At 39.6% G+C, this 14,185-nt stretch overlaps 1 protein-coding gene across 2 annotated transcripts in view; it reads right to left on the bottom strand.

Annotated features, from left to right (window-relative positions):
* ARFGEF3 (ARFGEF family member 3) overlaps window positions 1-14,185 on the bottom strand; it is a 69,382-nt gene that overhangs the window by 26,941 nt on the left and 28,256 nt on the right. For both annotated transcript variants that reach the window (XM_053382032.1, XM_053382033.1), the window contains exons 5-12: window positions 11,153-11,221; window positions 10,175-10,297; window positions 9,227-9,269; window positions 8,414-8,492; window positions 6,072-6,176; window positions 3,799-4,123; window positions 2,591-2,703; window positions 1,565-2,481 (exon numbers count right to left, since the gene is read on the bottom strand). In XM_053382032.1, the coding sequence (XP_053238007.1) occupies window positions 1,565-2,481; window positions 2,591-2,703; window positions 3,799-4,123; window positions 6,072-6,176; window positions 8,414-8,492; window positions 9,227-9,269; window positions 10,175-10,297; window positions 11,153-11,221 (1,774 nt within the window). The remainder of the gene's footprint in view (window positions 1-1,564; window positions 2,482-2,590; window positions 2,704-3,798; window positions 4,124-6,071; window positions 6,177-8,413; window positions 8,493-9,226; window positions 9,270-10,174; window positions 10,298-11,152; window positions 11,222-14,185) is intronic.

Below are 14,185 nucleotides of genomic sequence, written 5' to 3'. Positions count from 1 at the left end.
ACCCACTCCCATGAAGAAAGTAGATGCCACTGTCAGCAATGCATTAAAACAGACTGGTGTAGTAAATGAAGCATTGGATTTTGTTTGGGTTTCAGTACATAGAACCTTTATACATAGAACCTTGCTTTGCACAGAACTATTACAGAATATATTGGAAGAAGGGTCTCAAAACATCATAAAGGCACACTTTTACATACAAAAGCAGTTTACCATATTAGTGGGCGCAGCTTATTAGTAATGTGGAGAACAGCTTGCTTCTTAAATAAAACTAAACATGAACATCCAGTAATCAAGTGTACTAAAACATTTGAACCTCTGGCTTACGGGATAATTTGCTCTGGAAACTGATTAGCATTAAAGAGTCCCCACATACTACTGTAATCCTGTTGTTATGTACAGTCGGTGGAAGAAGATTGGAAGAAATTTAAAGACTACCTCCAGAAATACTGTAAAATTAATGAATGTTAGAATGATGTTGGATTGAAATTAAGTGGTTTCTAGCTGTAATGGTATAAAAGAACATTAAAAAATGGTTTTTTATAAGTAAAAATCTAATGTTATAATAATTTAAGATTAAAGATCTGGGTAGAATAAAGAGGGAAAGAAACTGCTAAGTTAATAAATTGAACTGGAATACAAAAAAGGGAGGTATGAGGAGGTCTGGGAAGCAAGTTAATGAAAATTAATGTGATGAAAAGATTGATTGTTTTTAACTATTTTTATTTTGTATTTTTTCTTTTTTCTTTTTCTATTTTGTATTGTAAAACTCTAATAATTTTTTTAAAAAAAATTCATATACACAGTTTATAAACTTGACACCAGGATAATGTGGTGTGACTGAAATGTTATGTTAAAACTGTGCTTGCTGAACAGTTTCATGTAATATAATACAACAGGTTATAATAGGCTGATTTGTCAAAAATGCAGGAATACAAATGGAAGCTGCTGTGTCAGAATGAAAATTCCACAAGGATTTTGCTGGAAAAATCCATGAGCAGCAGACTGGAATTTTGTACCTTGTTTGTAGATCTTTCCTAAGAAGTCCACAAGGGTTCAGATTCTGATATTTAACTTTTTTATGCTGCCTATTGAGATCAAGTAGGCACCTTTACTGAACTCTTTTCAACATTTGCTAAAAACATTCTTGTTTAGACAAGCCTACCCAAATGTTTAGAAAGCTGAGGTGATTTTAACCTGTTTTAGTATTTTAACTTATGTATATTTTAAAGAAGGTTGTAAATTTTTCCTGCTTTAATTGCCTTATCTTTCGGGTAAACCACTTTGAGAGTTTCTACAATCAAGCAGTGCAAAAATCTTATGAAATGAATAAATTAAATAAATACGTTTTCATTCTTTTGTAGGAAAAAAAATAGTTACATTGGAGCCAGGCCACATAGACATGCCTTGCATCAACTCCAGAATTAATTCACAGGGCTGCAAATGGATTAGAATGCAGATTCTCTCAAACATACATGAAAATAGTATTTGACATATCAAAGACCCTTAATCAGCAATGCTCTGAATTGTTCATTTAATACTGGCTGTGAAGAAAATGATCACCAACCTGAACAAAAAGTTGAAGCGAAGTTCTGGAGGGCCAAATCAACATCTTCCACTTTAGAAAGAGCGATAAGTCGAGGGAGAAGAGCTTCAAGGGACTGGATGAATAATCTGGCACTGTGCTGATCTGCTTCCTGGTTCTTCAGAAGTTTCAAGGAAAGGGCAGCAGTTCGTAAGGATTTGTGACCTGGACAGTCTCTTGGGGTCTGCTCTTCATCAGCCAACGAGCAATTGTCTGAGCCTATGTCTGAAACATCTGACCTTCCGGAATCTTTCTCTGCTGCCATGGAATATTGGTCACATGAATCAAATTCAGTCCTAGAAAGATCTTGGTCATCAACACTGAAATTGCTCTCACTGTACCTGGATCCACAAGAACGTGCCCTGCAGTCAACTGAAAGAAAATTAGTTATATCTGGATAAACAACTGTATGGCTCCGTTGAACAACATCTGGCTGGTCAATGGTTTCTGATTCTGGGTCTTTATAATGAATTTCTTTACCCATTTGTCCAGCCGGTGACTGGAGAGAATTTTTACGAATTTCAGAACGATCTTCTGGAGTGGTCTGCCCCATTTCACCTTCCAAGGTTGTCTGACCAGTATCTGTGGTGACGCTAATACTAATGTCAGGACTCTTTTCATTGCCAGTTTCCCAGGGGGTATGGGTATGCTCTGATGACAGGATGCGCCTTTGCCACCTAAAATCGGCATCGTTTATCTCCATGGAATCTCTGCTTGTCTCGCCCCCATCCTTTAACTCGTCCATACGTCGGAGAAGCAGATGGACCTGCTCCTCGTCGAGGCCTTTCCCTTGACTGAGATCATCCAGGGTGCCAAGGAGGGCACAGACACAGGACACTGAAGCATAGCAGGCTTCAATCCCACCTTTCGCGCAAGCTTCACTCATCCCGTCCAAGATACTACAATAAATAGAAACAAGACACACTTTACTCTCTCTTTTTTTCTTAACTGGAAAAGCATGCATTTAAAAAAAGGATTATTGGCTTAAGGAAACCTAGTAGAACATACAGTTTGAGAAGATCCAGGTGGGACTTCCTTTTCGAAATCGACCTTTTCCTGCATTCTGGTTCAGTAGAGCAGGGGCCTGCCAAATCGCAGAGCCGCCGAGGACTGCCAAGTATCTAAATTTGTATGAAATATAAAAAACTCCTCACAGATCAAATGCACGGTGCTGGAACAAACCTTATTTCTTCGGTAAGCTGATCTGCCCCAGGATGCATTGAGCTTATTAATTCAAGGATGCAGGATGTACCCATCAATTTATTAACATAAGTTGGTTTCAGAAAGCAGATAAATCCTGTGTTAGCTTGCCAACACTGACGGCCTAAATGTTACAGAGCAGCCCTGGCCTACCTCTCTAAAGCATCCCTACACCTCCATTCCTTGAGATCAGTTTGGAGTAGCCCTGCTTGGCATCTCTTCTTCACAAGTTGCAAAACTGGAGGGAGGGGCAGGGGTCAGATGGCCAGAGACTTTGGTGCCGGAATTTGGAGCTAATTGCTCCGGGAGTCCTCTCAGATTATTTCACTGTCTGAATTCAGCTCTAGAATGAAGACTTTTTAATATATAATTTTTATTTAATTTTTTTGTTGATATACCAAGAAAGAAAAGAAAAACAGAAAACGAAAATAATAATGAACAAAATATTATTTACAAAACAATAAGGCAAAAATTGGTCTTCTGACTGTAGACCTGACCTCCCATCTGTTCCTTACTTCAATTGTATATTACTTGTTGCCAATAAACACTTTTGTTATGATCTAACTAATTCTTAATTTAACTTAGGTCTCATATCTTTCTTGAAGCTACTACTGAAATGATTCAAATGCTGTGACAGAGTTTAAACTGCTGTAGTTATTTTTCAAATATATTTTAAAGACTTCCCATTTTGAGACAAATTCCTGCTTTGGTTTATTCTTTATTTTTTCTGATAAGCTATCTAACTCCACATATTCTGCCAGTTTTTTAGTCCATAGAATGAAGACTTTTTAATTACTTGTGTTTTACTTTGAAATGTTACGGTTGGGTTTGTGTCCCTCCCCTGCTTCTTTTATCATTGCATTTATTGTTTCATACGAAAACAATCTATATACAGAATTGCTTTTGAATATGAACTCTTTGCAGTCAATAAAGGAAATGGGGGATGGATGGGTCAATAAAGGAAATCCATGGGGTGGAGATGGGTACAAACAAAATGGTATTTGCAGTTAGCTCACCTCTTTCATGATCTTGATAGCTTCCACTCTGTGCTGAGGTGGGGGGTACAGAAGCATTCGGTGATAAAGAGACTGCAGGACCGGCTTCATGGACTCCACCGATCCCATCAATCGGACAAGTTCTGCTGCAATGTAATAGATTGTCCGGGCAGCAGGACTGCTAAGGGCAGGTGCATTGGAGGAGCAACCTGACCCTCTGCCATGATCGGAGACCCCTGAGGAAGGAGAATCTGCTTCGTGGAAGATGTTGCTGTGAGCAGAGGTGATGGTTTTGTCATGGACTGGATTTCCCAAGATTACTACAAGAGCCGGGCAGAGCTGCTTCCTGAAAAAGAAAAGCAGCGTGGGAGCGAAACAGACAAACAAATAGGTGGCAAAAGGGGAGGAATCAACACACCACAGTGGTACCTTGGTTTAGGGTACATAATCTGTTCCAGAAGTCTGTTCTTAAACCAAAGCCATTCTTAAACACTTTCCCTAATTAGGCCTCCCGCTACCGGTGCCCTTCCACCGTTCAGCTTCCGTTCATAGACCAAGGTAAATGTCAGGTGGTGAGGTGGTTGGTCACGAGTAACCAGGCAGGACTCCGACCTGTCTTTTGCAGGTTTTTATTTTGTGCAAACTATTTACAGTGCAGAACCACAAAGTTCATGTCCGTCTTAGTCACTTACAGATTCTGGGAGTGGCCCCTTCCGGTCCCGTCCCCCCAGTGTAAGAATTTAGACACCCCAAATCCCCACCTCCCCTCCTTATGTTTCACCCCTCTGTGCAAACTGGGTGATGGAAACGGCGTGCCTGTTTCCTGGTCGGCTGGGCTAGGTGAGGCGATTGGGCTCTCAGTAGCATCTTCGAACCCTCCCCTCGCTCGGCTTTCCCCTTCCTCCCCTGCTCCACTGGAGGTGTGGCTTTCCCCACCACTCAAAGAGGGGCTGCTCCACAGAAGCGTAGGAGGCTCTCTGTATCCCCCTACCTCCCCCCCCCATTGCGATGGCAGTCCCCTGACAGTAAAGTTCGCTAACTGGAACACTACTTCCACTTTTGCCAGGTTCGTATACTGAATAGTTCGTAAACAGGGCTGATCTTAAACCGAGGTACCACTGTACTCACATTGGACAACAAACTTCAGTTATATTTATAAATGAGATCATTGTAAAGCACTCAGCACCCATAAAATGCCTACAGAAATTGAACCACCATGGAAGAGGCATGTGTATATAGAATTATAATACATACACAGATATAAATGTAGCTACTATATCTTTACCGGCACACCTTTTTGAAGTCAAACTTCACAATATCAGGAGTAGGCAAAATGGTGCCCTCCACATATTGCTGAACTAGAATGGCTATCATTCTTGACTACTGGCAATGCTGGCTGGGGCTGATAGGGGTTTGAGTAAAACAACATCTGGAGGGGAGCACATTGGGCACGGCACTGTATACCAAATTATAACTTAGCAGGACCAGGTGAACATGTTGACTCAGCAATGAGCTAAGCCAAGGTTTGGCTAAGTGTTTTATCTAAAACAGGGCTGCAGCTCATGGCTAGTGTGATGAGAGCTTAACCACACATCCTGGTTTGTATGACACACAAACCTTGACTTAGCTCAGCGCTGTGCAACTGTATAAAGCAGAGGAGCAAATAATCATTTAGCTTACCATGTCATATGACCCAAGGCTACCCCGGTCTATATTCTACACACACAATTTTAATATAGAGGCAGTATTATGAGCATCTGTTGAATGAATGAGGGCACCTATTCCCTTGGGAATGGAGACAGTATTATTATTGGAAAGGCTTGAAAGGGCCTCTCTGGCAAAGAGGTCCAGAGGTTACTTTTATCATGGAGAATGACATACTCATGACAATTCCTCATTTACCAAAGCCCTCTTTGGGGGCTTAGTCTTCTTGAATGCAAACAATAATTGAGGAGAAGCAGTTATGTGCTACAAAATCCCATCCTCTCTGGTGCATCACGTTTATCCAAGTTTAGAGCCATCCATAAGTTTGAGGTCAGCAGTATCGCATGAAGAGCCTCTTCTACTTATGGAGGGTCCTTGCAGGGTTTACAGCCCTGAATGACTTATAGTCTTGATTGGACAAAAAACTATTTCATATTTGCTCCAGTATGGTTAAGCACATTTATGTAGGACTGAAACTCCAGTTTTTCTCGAAGAATGTAATCTTCCTTTAACAGGGAGTAAGCCATGAACCCAATGAGGACTACATGAACAGAATTGCACTCCAAAAGGTTCCAAGCAGATTTACTTACCATATGAGGTCAGTGAATCCTTTATGATGGTGCATATTAGGAGAGGAACTATTCAGCATCGAAAGAATGCATTCCAAGAAGAGAAGTTGCAACTGCTGATTCTCACTGACAAATGGAAGCAAAGTGTCTTACAATTTATTGTTCTTTTCAACCAGATGCAATAATACAAATAAAAAAGCAAATAGTTTTTCTTCCTATTTCATGGAAAAATACAAAAGGAAAATTCTCTGCGAAGAAAACGGACATGAAAGCAGCTGAATGCAATTATCCAGAATCAATTTCTCCTAAGTAGAAATATCAATTTCTAATGAAAATGTTCAGGGATGTTAAAAACATTAAATATATATATCACTTCCCACTTCGCAAAATGATTTATAACTCAAGCAGAATTCTAAAAAATAATAATCACATGAACATGGTAAAAAACACTGAAGCAATAAATTAAAATATTTTAGTAAAAACTCCCAAACATATTTAATGTAGAAGAGTTCACTGATGACTATAATGATGGGCACTTCGCAAGTATAATAATAATATATAATGCATACTGCTGTTCAGTATTAACAACTACTTCACTGACAGGATTGTTGCAGTAATTAAGAATGTGTGCCATTAGCACAAAATCCAATAGATATAAATAAAGCTACCGCTAATAAACTGCTTGCAATTACAAAGTAGACAGATCCTACATGCAAATAATTACAGTTATTTGGATGTACGAGTAATTACTTAAACTTAATATAGGACACATTAGTACTGATAATTACTGGGAAATGGGAAATGCCTGCTTTTGCAGTGTAGATCAGAGTTACTCTATTGTTACCCAATTCACTTCTCAAATAATTTTTCCCTGATTCTGTTCATATATTGCAGCCTAGCACGTCAAGGACTAATTAACTTAAATGTGTGCTAATTACACGCTGGCATGCAATACTCAAGGTGGATTACCATTGTCTTATCACAAAATGAAAAGATTAAGTTGCTGTTAACTGCTTAATGGAACAATTATTTTTTTGAAAGATAGCTAATTGTTGTTCCCTACTGTCTTTGAATTCAATCATCAGGTGGACACAAGTAGACAACAGACAAAAGATAAAACTCCATATTGGAGTAATAAATGCAAAGCTAATATCAGCAAGTCTAGAAAGGTGTGTCACTAATCCCTACTAATGGCCTTATTCATAGGTCTGAAGCTATTGAGTTTCTACAATGGGCCAAAGATTTTGGTTATAATATTCAATTTGAAGACGGGGGGGGGGAAATTGTGGAAAGAAAATTTAAAATTTACTTCATGCACGGCGCTGAAGGAAAATGTTATGAAAATGTTTTATAGATGGTACATCACACCGGTAAAACATGCAATAAGTGTTGGAAATGTAAAGAAAAAGAGGGAATGTTTTACCATATGTGGTGGGAATGTAAGAAAGTGAGGAGCTTTTGGGAAGCAATATATAATGAATTGAAAAAGATGTTAAAATATACTTTTGTTAAGAAACCAGAAGCTTTTCTTTTAGGGATTACAGGAAATGAAATAAGAAGAAAAGACTGTAAACTTTTCCAGTATGCAGTTACAGCAGCAAGAATTTTATTGGCCCAGAAATGGAAACAAGAGGAAGTACCGACGATACAAGAATGGAGATTGAAATTAACGGACTATGCGGAACTGGACAGATTGACTGGGAAAATAAGATATGTTCGAAACCAAAACTTCATCGAAGAGTGGGGAAAGTTTGTAGATTATCTGAAAAATGTATGTGATGTGCAAACAACGCTAGTGGGGTTTCAAGAAGCACTGTAAAAGTTTGAGATGTATTGTCAAAAAGAAATAGAAAGGGGAGGGAAGACAAATGGCAATACAATGAAGGGAATGCGTATTGAAGAGTAAATATGGATGATTACCAGAGAAGCGGAAGGAAGTCAAAAAAGATTAATTTGTTAAAACATGGAGAAAAATGTATAATTGTGTTGGAAAACTAATAAAAATATTTATAAAATAAAGAAGGTTAACATGAAAAAAAAAGAAGCTACTGAGTTTCTGCAACAGAAAAATTGCATTTAAAAAATTTCCATTTTCCATTTTTGTATTGCGGATGGAAACAGCAGAGCACTACATGGGATTAAGTACCCAGTGAGGGAGTGGAGGAATGGGGAAAATGCATTTTTTTGTGCCATTATCTCTATATATTTTTTCTAGCTGTTCTGTACATGCAGAAGAGCATTTTTCTTTAAAAAGGAAAGAAGTACCAGAAGTCTGAAATAGATGCTTCAATGTTCAGGTTGATTCTATACCATAGAGTGATTCTACCTAAACACTTAGTTTAAATTCAGAAACAATTACTCACCTGATAACTGCCTGAAGTTTTTCACAGAGAACAGTGAAGACAGAGACAACATCGTCACAAAGGGACTCTGTGGTAGAATCTGCAAAAGGGGCAAAGGACACATATTAGCAGCAGCCATGTGTACACCTAACTACACTAAAGTTTGACACCTGCAGAAACATCTCCAACTTCAGTGACTTCAAACTTTGCACAGAACATGATGAGGAAGACATGGGATATGGCGTTGAAAGAGAAGCTTTATCTGGGCATATGTGGACAGGACTCTCCTCTGCCCCTAATTCAATGCTCTGGCGCAAAATATGGAATGAAACATCTACTGAGGAAAACGATTCGACCAACCGTTGGGGGAAGGGAATGCTGGAAGCGGAAGGGGAGGAGCTGTTTCTTGCAAGTGTTGCTGGGAAGGAGGAAATGAGCAGAACTCCATGCAAGGTTTCAAGGACAACTGCATGAAAGATAGAGAGACACAGGGATGGTGCTTAGGATGCCTCTGGATCCAATGCAGCGCTACTGGGAAGGACAAGCCCCTCTTGAGGTGTCTATGCTATGAACTCTCTCTATAATACTCAGATGTAAATATGCGTGAATAAACCATATTTCTTAGAGACGCTGCCACCTCCGCCGCGTCTCATTCCAAAGGAACACAAACTCTGGTTAAGGGCCAAGACCCCTGGAACCTTGCTACCGCTTGGCAGAGACTGGGGTGGCTTGTAACAAAATTCACAATAATTTTGCATAGACATGATGGTGGGTGGGGGGAAGGAAGTTGAAGGGGAGAAATAAACCAGTTTCTGAGTAGTTATGAACTCATACCTGGGCTCTTGCACCCCTGAAGGACTCCTTGGCTTTCAGCTATCTATTCAGGAAAGAAATATATTGTCATTAGCACAGGTATGGGAAAGTGTTGAATGGTCTCTTTAAATTTGAAGGTTCATTATTGTTCCACAAGATGTGTATTTCTTTAAGGCCAGAGCAAATAATGTGACCTAGGTTTAGAGTTGTGAAGCAGTATAGCAGGTGCTGTTAAGTTATGTTAATTAAGCTGTTGGGTATTGTATATAAAGAGCAGCACCTAGCTCTCTCAGTACCCTGGTGGATAGGTTGGTGGTTGGGTCATGCTTATAGATATATGGTAAAAGGAGTTTTTGTTTTTGTTATTAAAACCTAGCAAAAGTTATTTTTGCGTTCCTTGTAATGTGTGGTCTCCCCAGCACGCTTTCTGCAGCGCAACTAATCTGCAAATAGCCAACAGTTTACTGAAGAACAACTTCACTTTTCTATTTCTAGACATATGAGCAATCAAGGAAACCACTTCTGAGACAAGACTCTAACCTGATCCAGAGGAGAATTATGGAGTTTATGTATTGTGGTATGGAACTGTGGGTTATTTATTTATTTAGTGCCATATCAAGATAAATTTTAAATAGCAGGAAATAACTATATGTTGGAATATTGCCCTGAATTTCATCACATAAAATTGCAACATAAAACTCCTGTGATTTTCCAGGCTAATGGGGTTGCAAACAGTTTGTTTCTGGCTGCTGACATGGAACCAATTTCCATAACATGGAAAGGAGCACTAAATTTTTGCTGGATGCTAGTTTTCCAGAAGTGGCTTTTACACTGTATGTAAGATAATATAAAACATGGAAATTATCAGGTAAGAAGACATCGGGAAAAGGGAATAAAGTGCTGTCTGAATGAAGCCATAAGTAGCATTGCGAGGAAATCACAACCCATTGTTGTTGCTATAGAACTCACTGGATTCTCTTGTTTTTGCCGTAACTGTAAAGTCAAATCACTCAACATCTGGCTGAGAGTTGCCCGCACAGCTGTATTAATACTCCGCTGATGGTAACTGGAGACATAGGTTTCAATGCACACCTGGTTGGGAAGGGAGAAAGGAACAGCAGAAGCAATGTAATTATAGATGTAATAAAATAAGACTACCAACATAATTATAATTGGTAGAAGTAGGAGGGTGGTTGTTGTTTTGTTTTGTTTTCATTTTATTATGTATTTCATCTTTTTTGATTTTTGTTTTATGTTGTGAACCACCCTGTGATCTTCAGATGAAGGGTGGTATACAAATTTAATAAATAAAAATGAAAGTTATATGACATAGAACTATTTCTGACAACAGTCTAAATTCTGAATCACCCAAGTCTAAATAGTATCATTTATACCAAAATATTTCTCCAAGTAAGAAAACTACTAGGGCTCCAGTCTGAATGGTTACCTGATAGTTTTAATATAGCATATTTTTTGCTCTATAAGACACACTTTTTCCCTTCTAAAAAGTAAGGGGGAATGTGTGTGCATCTTATAGAGAAAATGCAGGCTGCGCAGCTATCCCACAAGCCAGAACAGCAAGCGGGATCGCTGCGCAGACCCTAACACAGACTTAACACTTTAGTAGGAACTAGCCCCTAGTTTAACAGCAGCTTAAAAAATTATCCACCAATCCTCTTTTATTATTTGGTCTTACGAATTGGAATCACGCTATCTTCACATATTTGAATCTGAACTGAAAAAGCATTGGGAAAAAAATCATAGAATGTGTAAATTAAATCGATAGTTAGGTTCAATTCATGCACAAGTCCAAATTAAGTTGGTCCTCTTGTCATTTGAGTAATTTATCTCTGACCTAGCTGCTAAAGGCACCTTCTAGTGGCAGACTGCTAGGTTATTTTATTAACATAGTCCAAGTTTGGCTTCCATTGAAGAAGGAGCACTCACCTCAGCAATCTTAAGTACCGAACTCCCATTCAGCTCAAATGTTGGAGTGTATGTTATACAGAGCAGGACCTGCAATCAAAGGAACAACAGAGGGCAAGAGCTTTAGTAGGAAGGTGCCCTGAAACCCTGGTCAAGGCTATGAAGTTCACCGAGAAACAAGTCTACCACATGTCCTACCTTTGCTAATCACAGAACCACAAGGCAGAAACAGACCAGAGGGGCAAATCAAACCTCTCCTCAAGGCAGAATCCCACAGATTAATTCATGTAGCCCAGAAGAGAGTATAGGAATAAAGAAGGAGCGCCTTCTGGGGGTCACTACTCAGCCTGACCTGGAGGAAAAACCATGTCCAGCTCTTTATATTCTGAAGGATATCCACCAGTCATCACCTGTAGTGACTTGGGTTCCATTCATTCATGAGTAATAAGAAAGACAAGTTCAATGTCACATGAAACTGTCTATTTTGGTATCAAACCCAATGACCCAAAAATCTGTCAAAACTCATCGTATGAATTCTGCTTTACAACAGTTCCCAGCAAGCTTAGGGCAAGCCAAATCATAGCTGAGATGGCGCAGAATGTTGGGTTGTGGTCATCTGCATCTAGCCTCTGATTTGTGGAAGGATGATTTTACAGTGGCCCCTGAGAAGGTTAGCCTGAAAGTAAACCAGGTCATACATGTCTTTTAACACACTTTAACAACCCTTGGGTTGCGAGAAATAGGAAATTTGTGGTTACCAGGAAAAGTGCTAGCTATTATTGACTAGCAATTAAAACGTGTACAAACTGTAACAGTGCACAAAATACTGTAAATGTCTTTTCATAAGCTTTAAAATATTATTCAACTGTGGTAATATGCAAATTTAAAGAAAGTATCTGCAAAATGGCAAGCAGAAATTTAAGGATTCTACCCAAACATTATCTGGAGAAGAGAGGACTAGAATACTCCCTCTAATAAAACAGGATTTCAGTGGCCTCTGTTGGTATTATTTCTCTGCTCTCTCTTAACACAAACTGAATGATTTAAGAAAGCCTGAGAAGGCCTAAAAAAATAGAAAGTGAGCCAGTAGAAAGTTAAATATTCTTGTTACCAATTAATAAACTCAGAATTATAAAGGTTTCAAATGTGCAGCTAAAACACAATAAGAAAGTTGTCTGCAGGATCACCTTAGGGATCCCATTCCAGATTACTAGTGCCAACTAAAAAAAAGCCATATTGTGCGTAATACAAATATTGCTTTTCAAAAAGACAATATGCCCGGAGCAAGGTCTCTAACTCAGAGCAGTTTAAGGAGGGCACCAAAATTGCTCGACAAAATGGAAAGAAGAGCATGAAACAGAAATTTCACCTATAAAAAGAGAAAGCCTGCTATGTGTAGTAATGTTAACTGAATAGGCAAACAATATTAGGATGATTGTCCTTTTGCAAATGCCCTGATGAATGCTGTTTCTATTAATGAGTGATCCATAATGAGGATGTGGATTTTAATTACAGCCAGAGTGCTTTCTGTCTTGAAAAAACTACTGCTTTGCTCCTTTGTTGCCCAACCACACAACTGATAATATGCTGATGAGATTTTTCAGATCAACAAGGAAAAGAAACAATGGATTATGCCGTCTTTATCAGAATGAAAACCACTTCCCCTAGAACTGGGTTAGGCAACCTTTTAAAGTTAAAGGTAAAAGGTAAAGGATCCTTGGATGGTTAAGTCCTGTAAAAGGCGACTATGGGGTGCGGCGCTCATCTTGCCTTTCAGGCCAAGGGAGCCAGCATTTGTCCACAGACAGCTTTCTGGGTCATGTGGCCAGCATGACTAAACCGCTTCTGGTGCACGGAGGACTGTGATGAGTGCCAGAGCGCATGGAAATGCCGTTTACCTTCCCGCTGCAGTGGTACCTATTTATCTACTTGCACTGGTGTGCTTTTGAACTGCTAGGTTGGCAGGAGCTGGGACAGACCAACAGGAGCTCACCCCATCATGTGGATCCAAACTGCTGACCTTCCAATCAGCAAGCCCAAGAGGCTTAGTGGTTTAGACCACAGTGCCACCTGCGTCCCTTTTAAAGTACCGTATTTTTCACCCTATAGGACACACTTTTTCCCCTCCAAAAATGAAGGGGAAATGTGTGTGCGTCCTATGGGGTGAATGCAGGCCTTCGCTGAAGTCTGGAGAGTGAGGGGGGTCGGTGCGCACCGACCCCTCTCGCTCTCCAGGCTTCAGGAAGCTATGCACTAGCCGTGGGAGAGCCATGCACCTGGGGGGGGGAAAATAATTTTTTTTCTTTATTTCCCCCCCAAAAAACTAGGTGCGTCCTATGGGCTGGTGCGCCCCATGGGCGAAAAATACAGTACTTCTGTATGGCCTATAGACTCCACTGTGCTTTTTTGTTTATAGCCTGCAGGATTGCACAAAAACAGCTTTATAAAATGAATGCAACCCGCCCCCCCAATTCCTAGTCCTAACAAAAAGGAAGTAACATGAAGCCCAATTAAATTCTTTCTTCTTCTTCTCAAGTATCACAAATTTTAAGCCCACAAATCTTAAAGTCTCATGGCTGTTGTTTTAGAAACATTGCAGGTTAAGTCTTTACAGAGTATTTTGTATACCTATAAATCTGTCCGTCCTTCACTACACTGGAAAGAAGAGATATTATTCAGAAAGGGCAAGGGAGACTAACAGTCTATTATATATTATTGTGAAGTATGCCACACACACACACACACACACACAAAAGTATCTCATTGAAGAAATAACTGCTTGAAAGTCTACAAGTGTATTGGTATTTTGCAGCTTTCACAGCTATAACACCAATTCCCCAATCATCTTTTCTCCACATCTATTTGCATGATTACCCCCTTACACACTATGTGACAAGCATTCCATGTTGCTAAATTAAACAGTCAGCTAGCAAGCAACAGACCCTCACATCAGATGTGCACATCTACGCAAGTGTACAGAGCTGCTTGGGCTTTTCTCCAATCGTGCTCTAGACTACCCACATTCAAGAGGGAGGTGGGTATAATGGCAGCTTC

This window comes from Podarcis raffonei, chromosome 3, assembly GCF_027172205.1.
Source record: "Podarcis raffonei isolate rPodRaf1 chromosome 3, rPodRaf1.pri, whole genome shotgun sequence".
In the NCBI taxonomy this organism is placed as follows: domain Eukaryota; kingdom Metazoa; phylum Chordata; class Lepidosauria; order Squamata; family Lacertidae; genus Podarcis; species Podarcis raffonei.
This window is presented reverse-complemented; position numbering and strand designations above follow the sequence as displayed.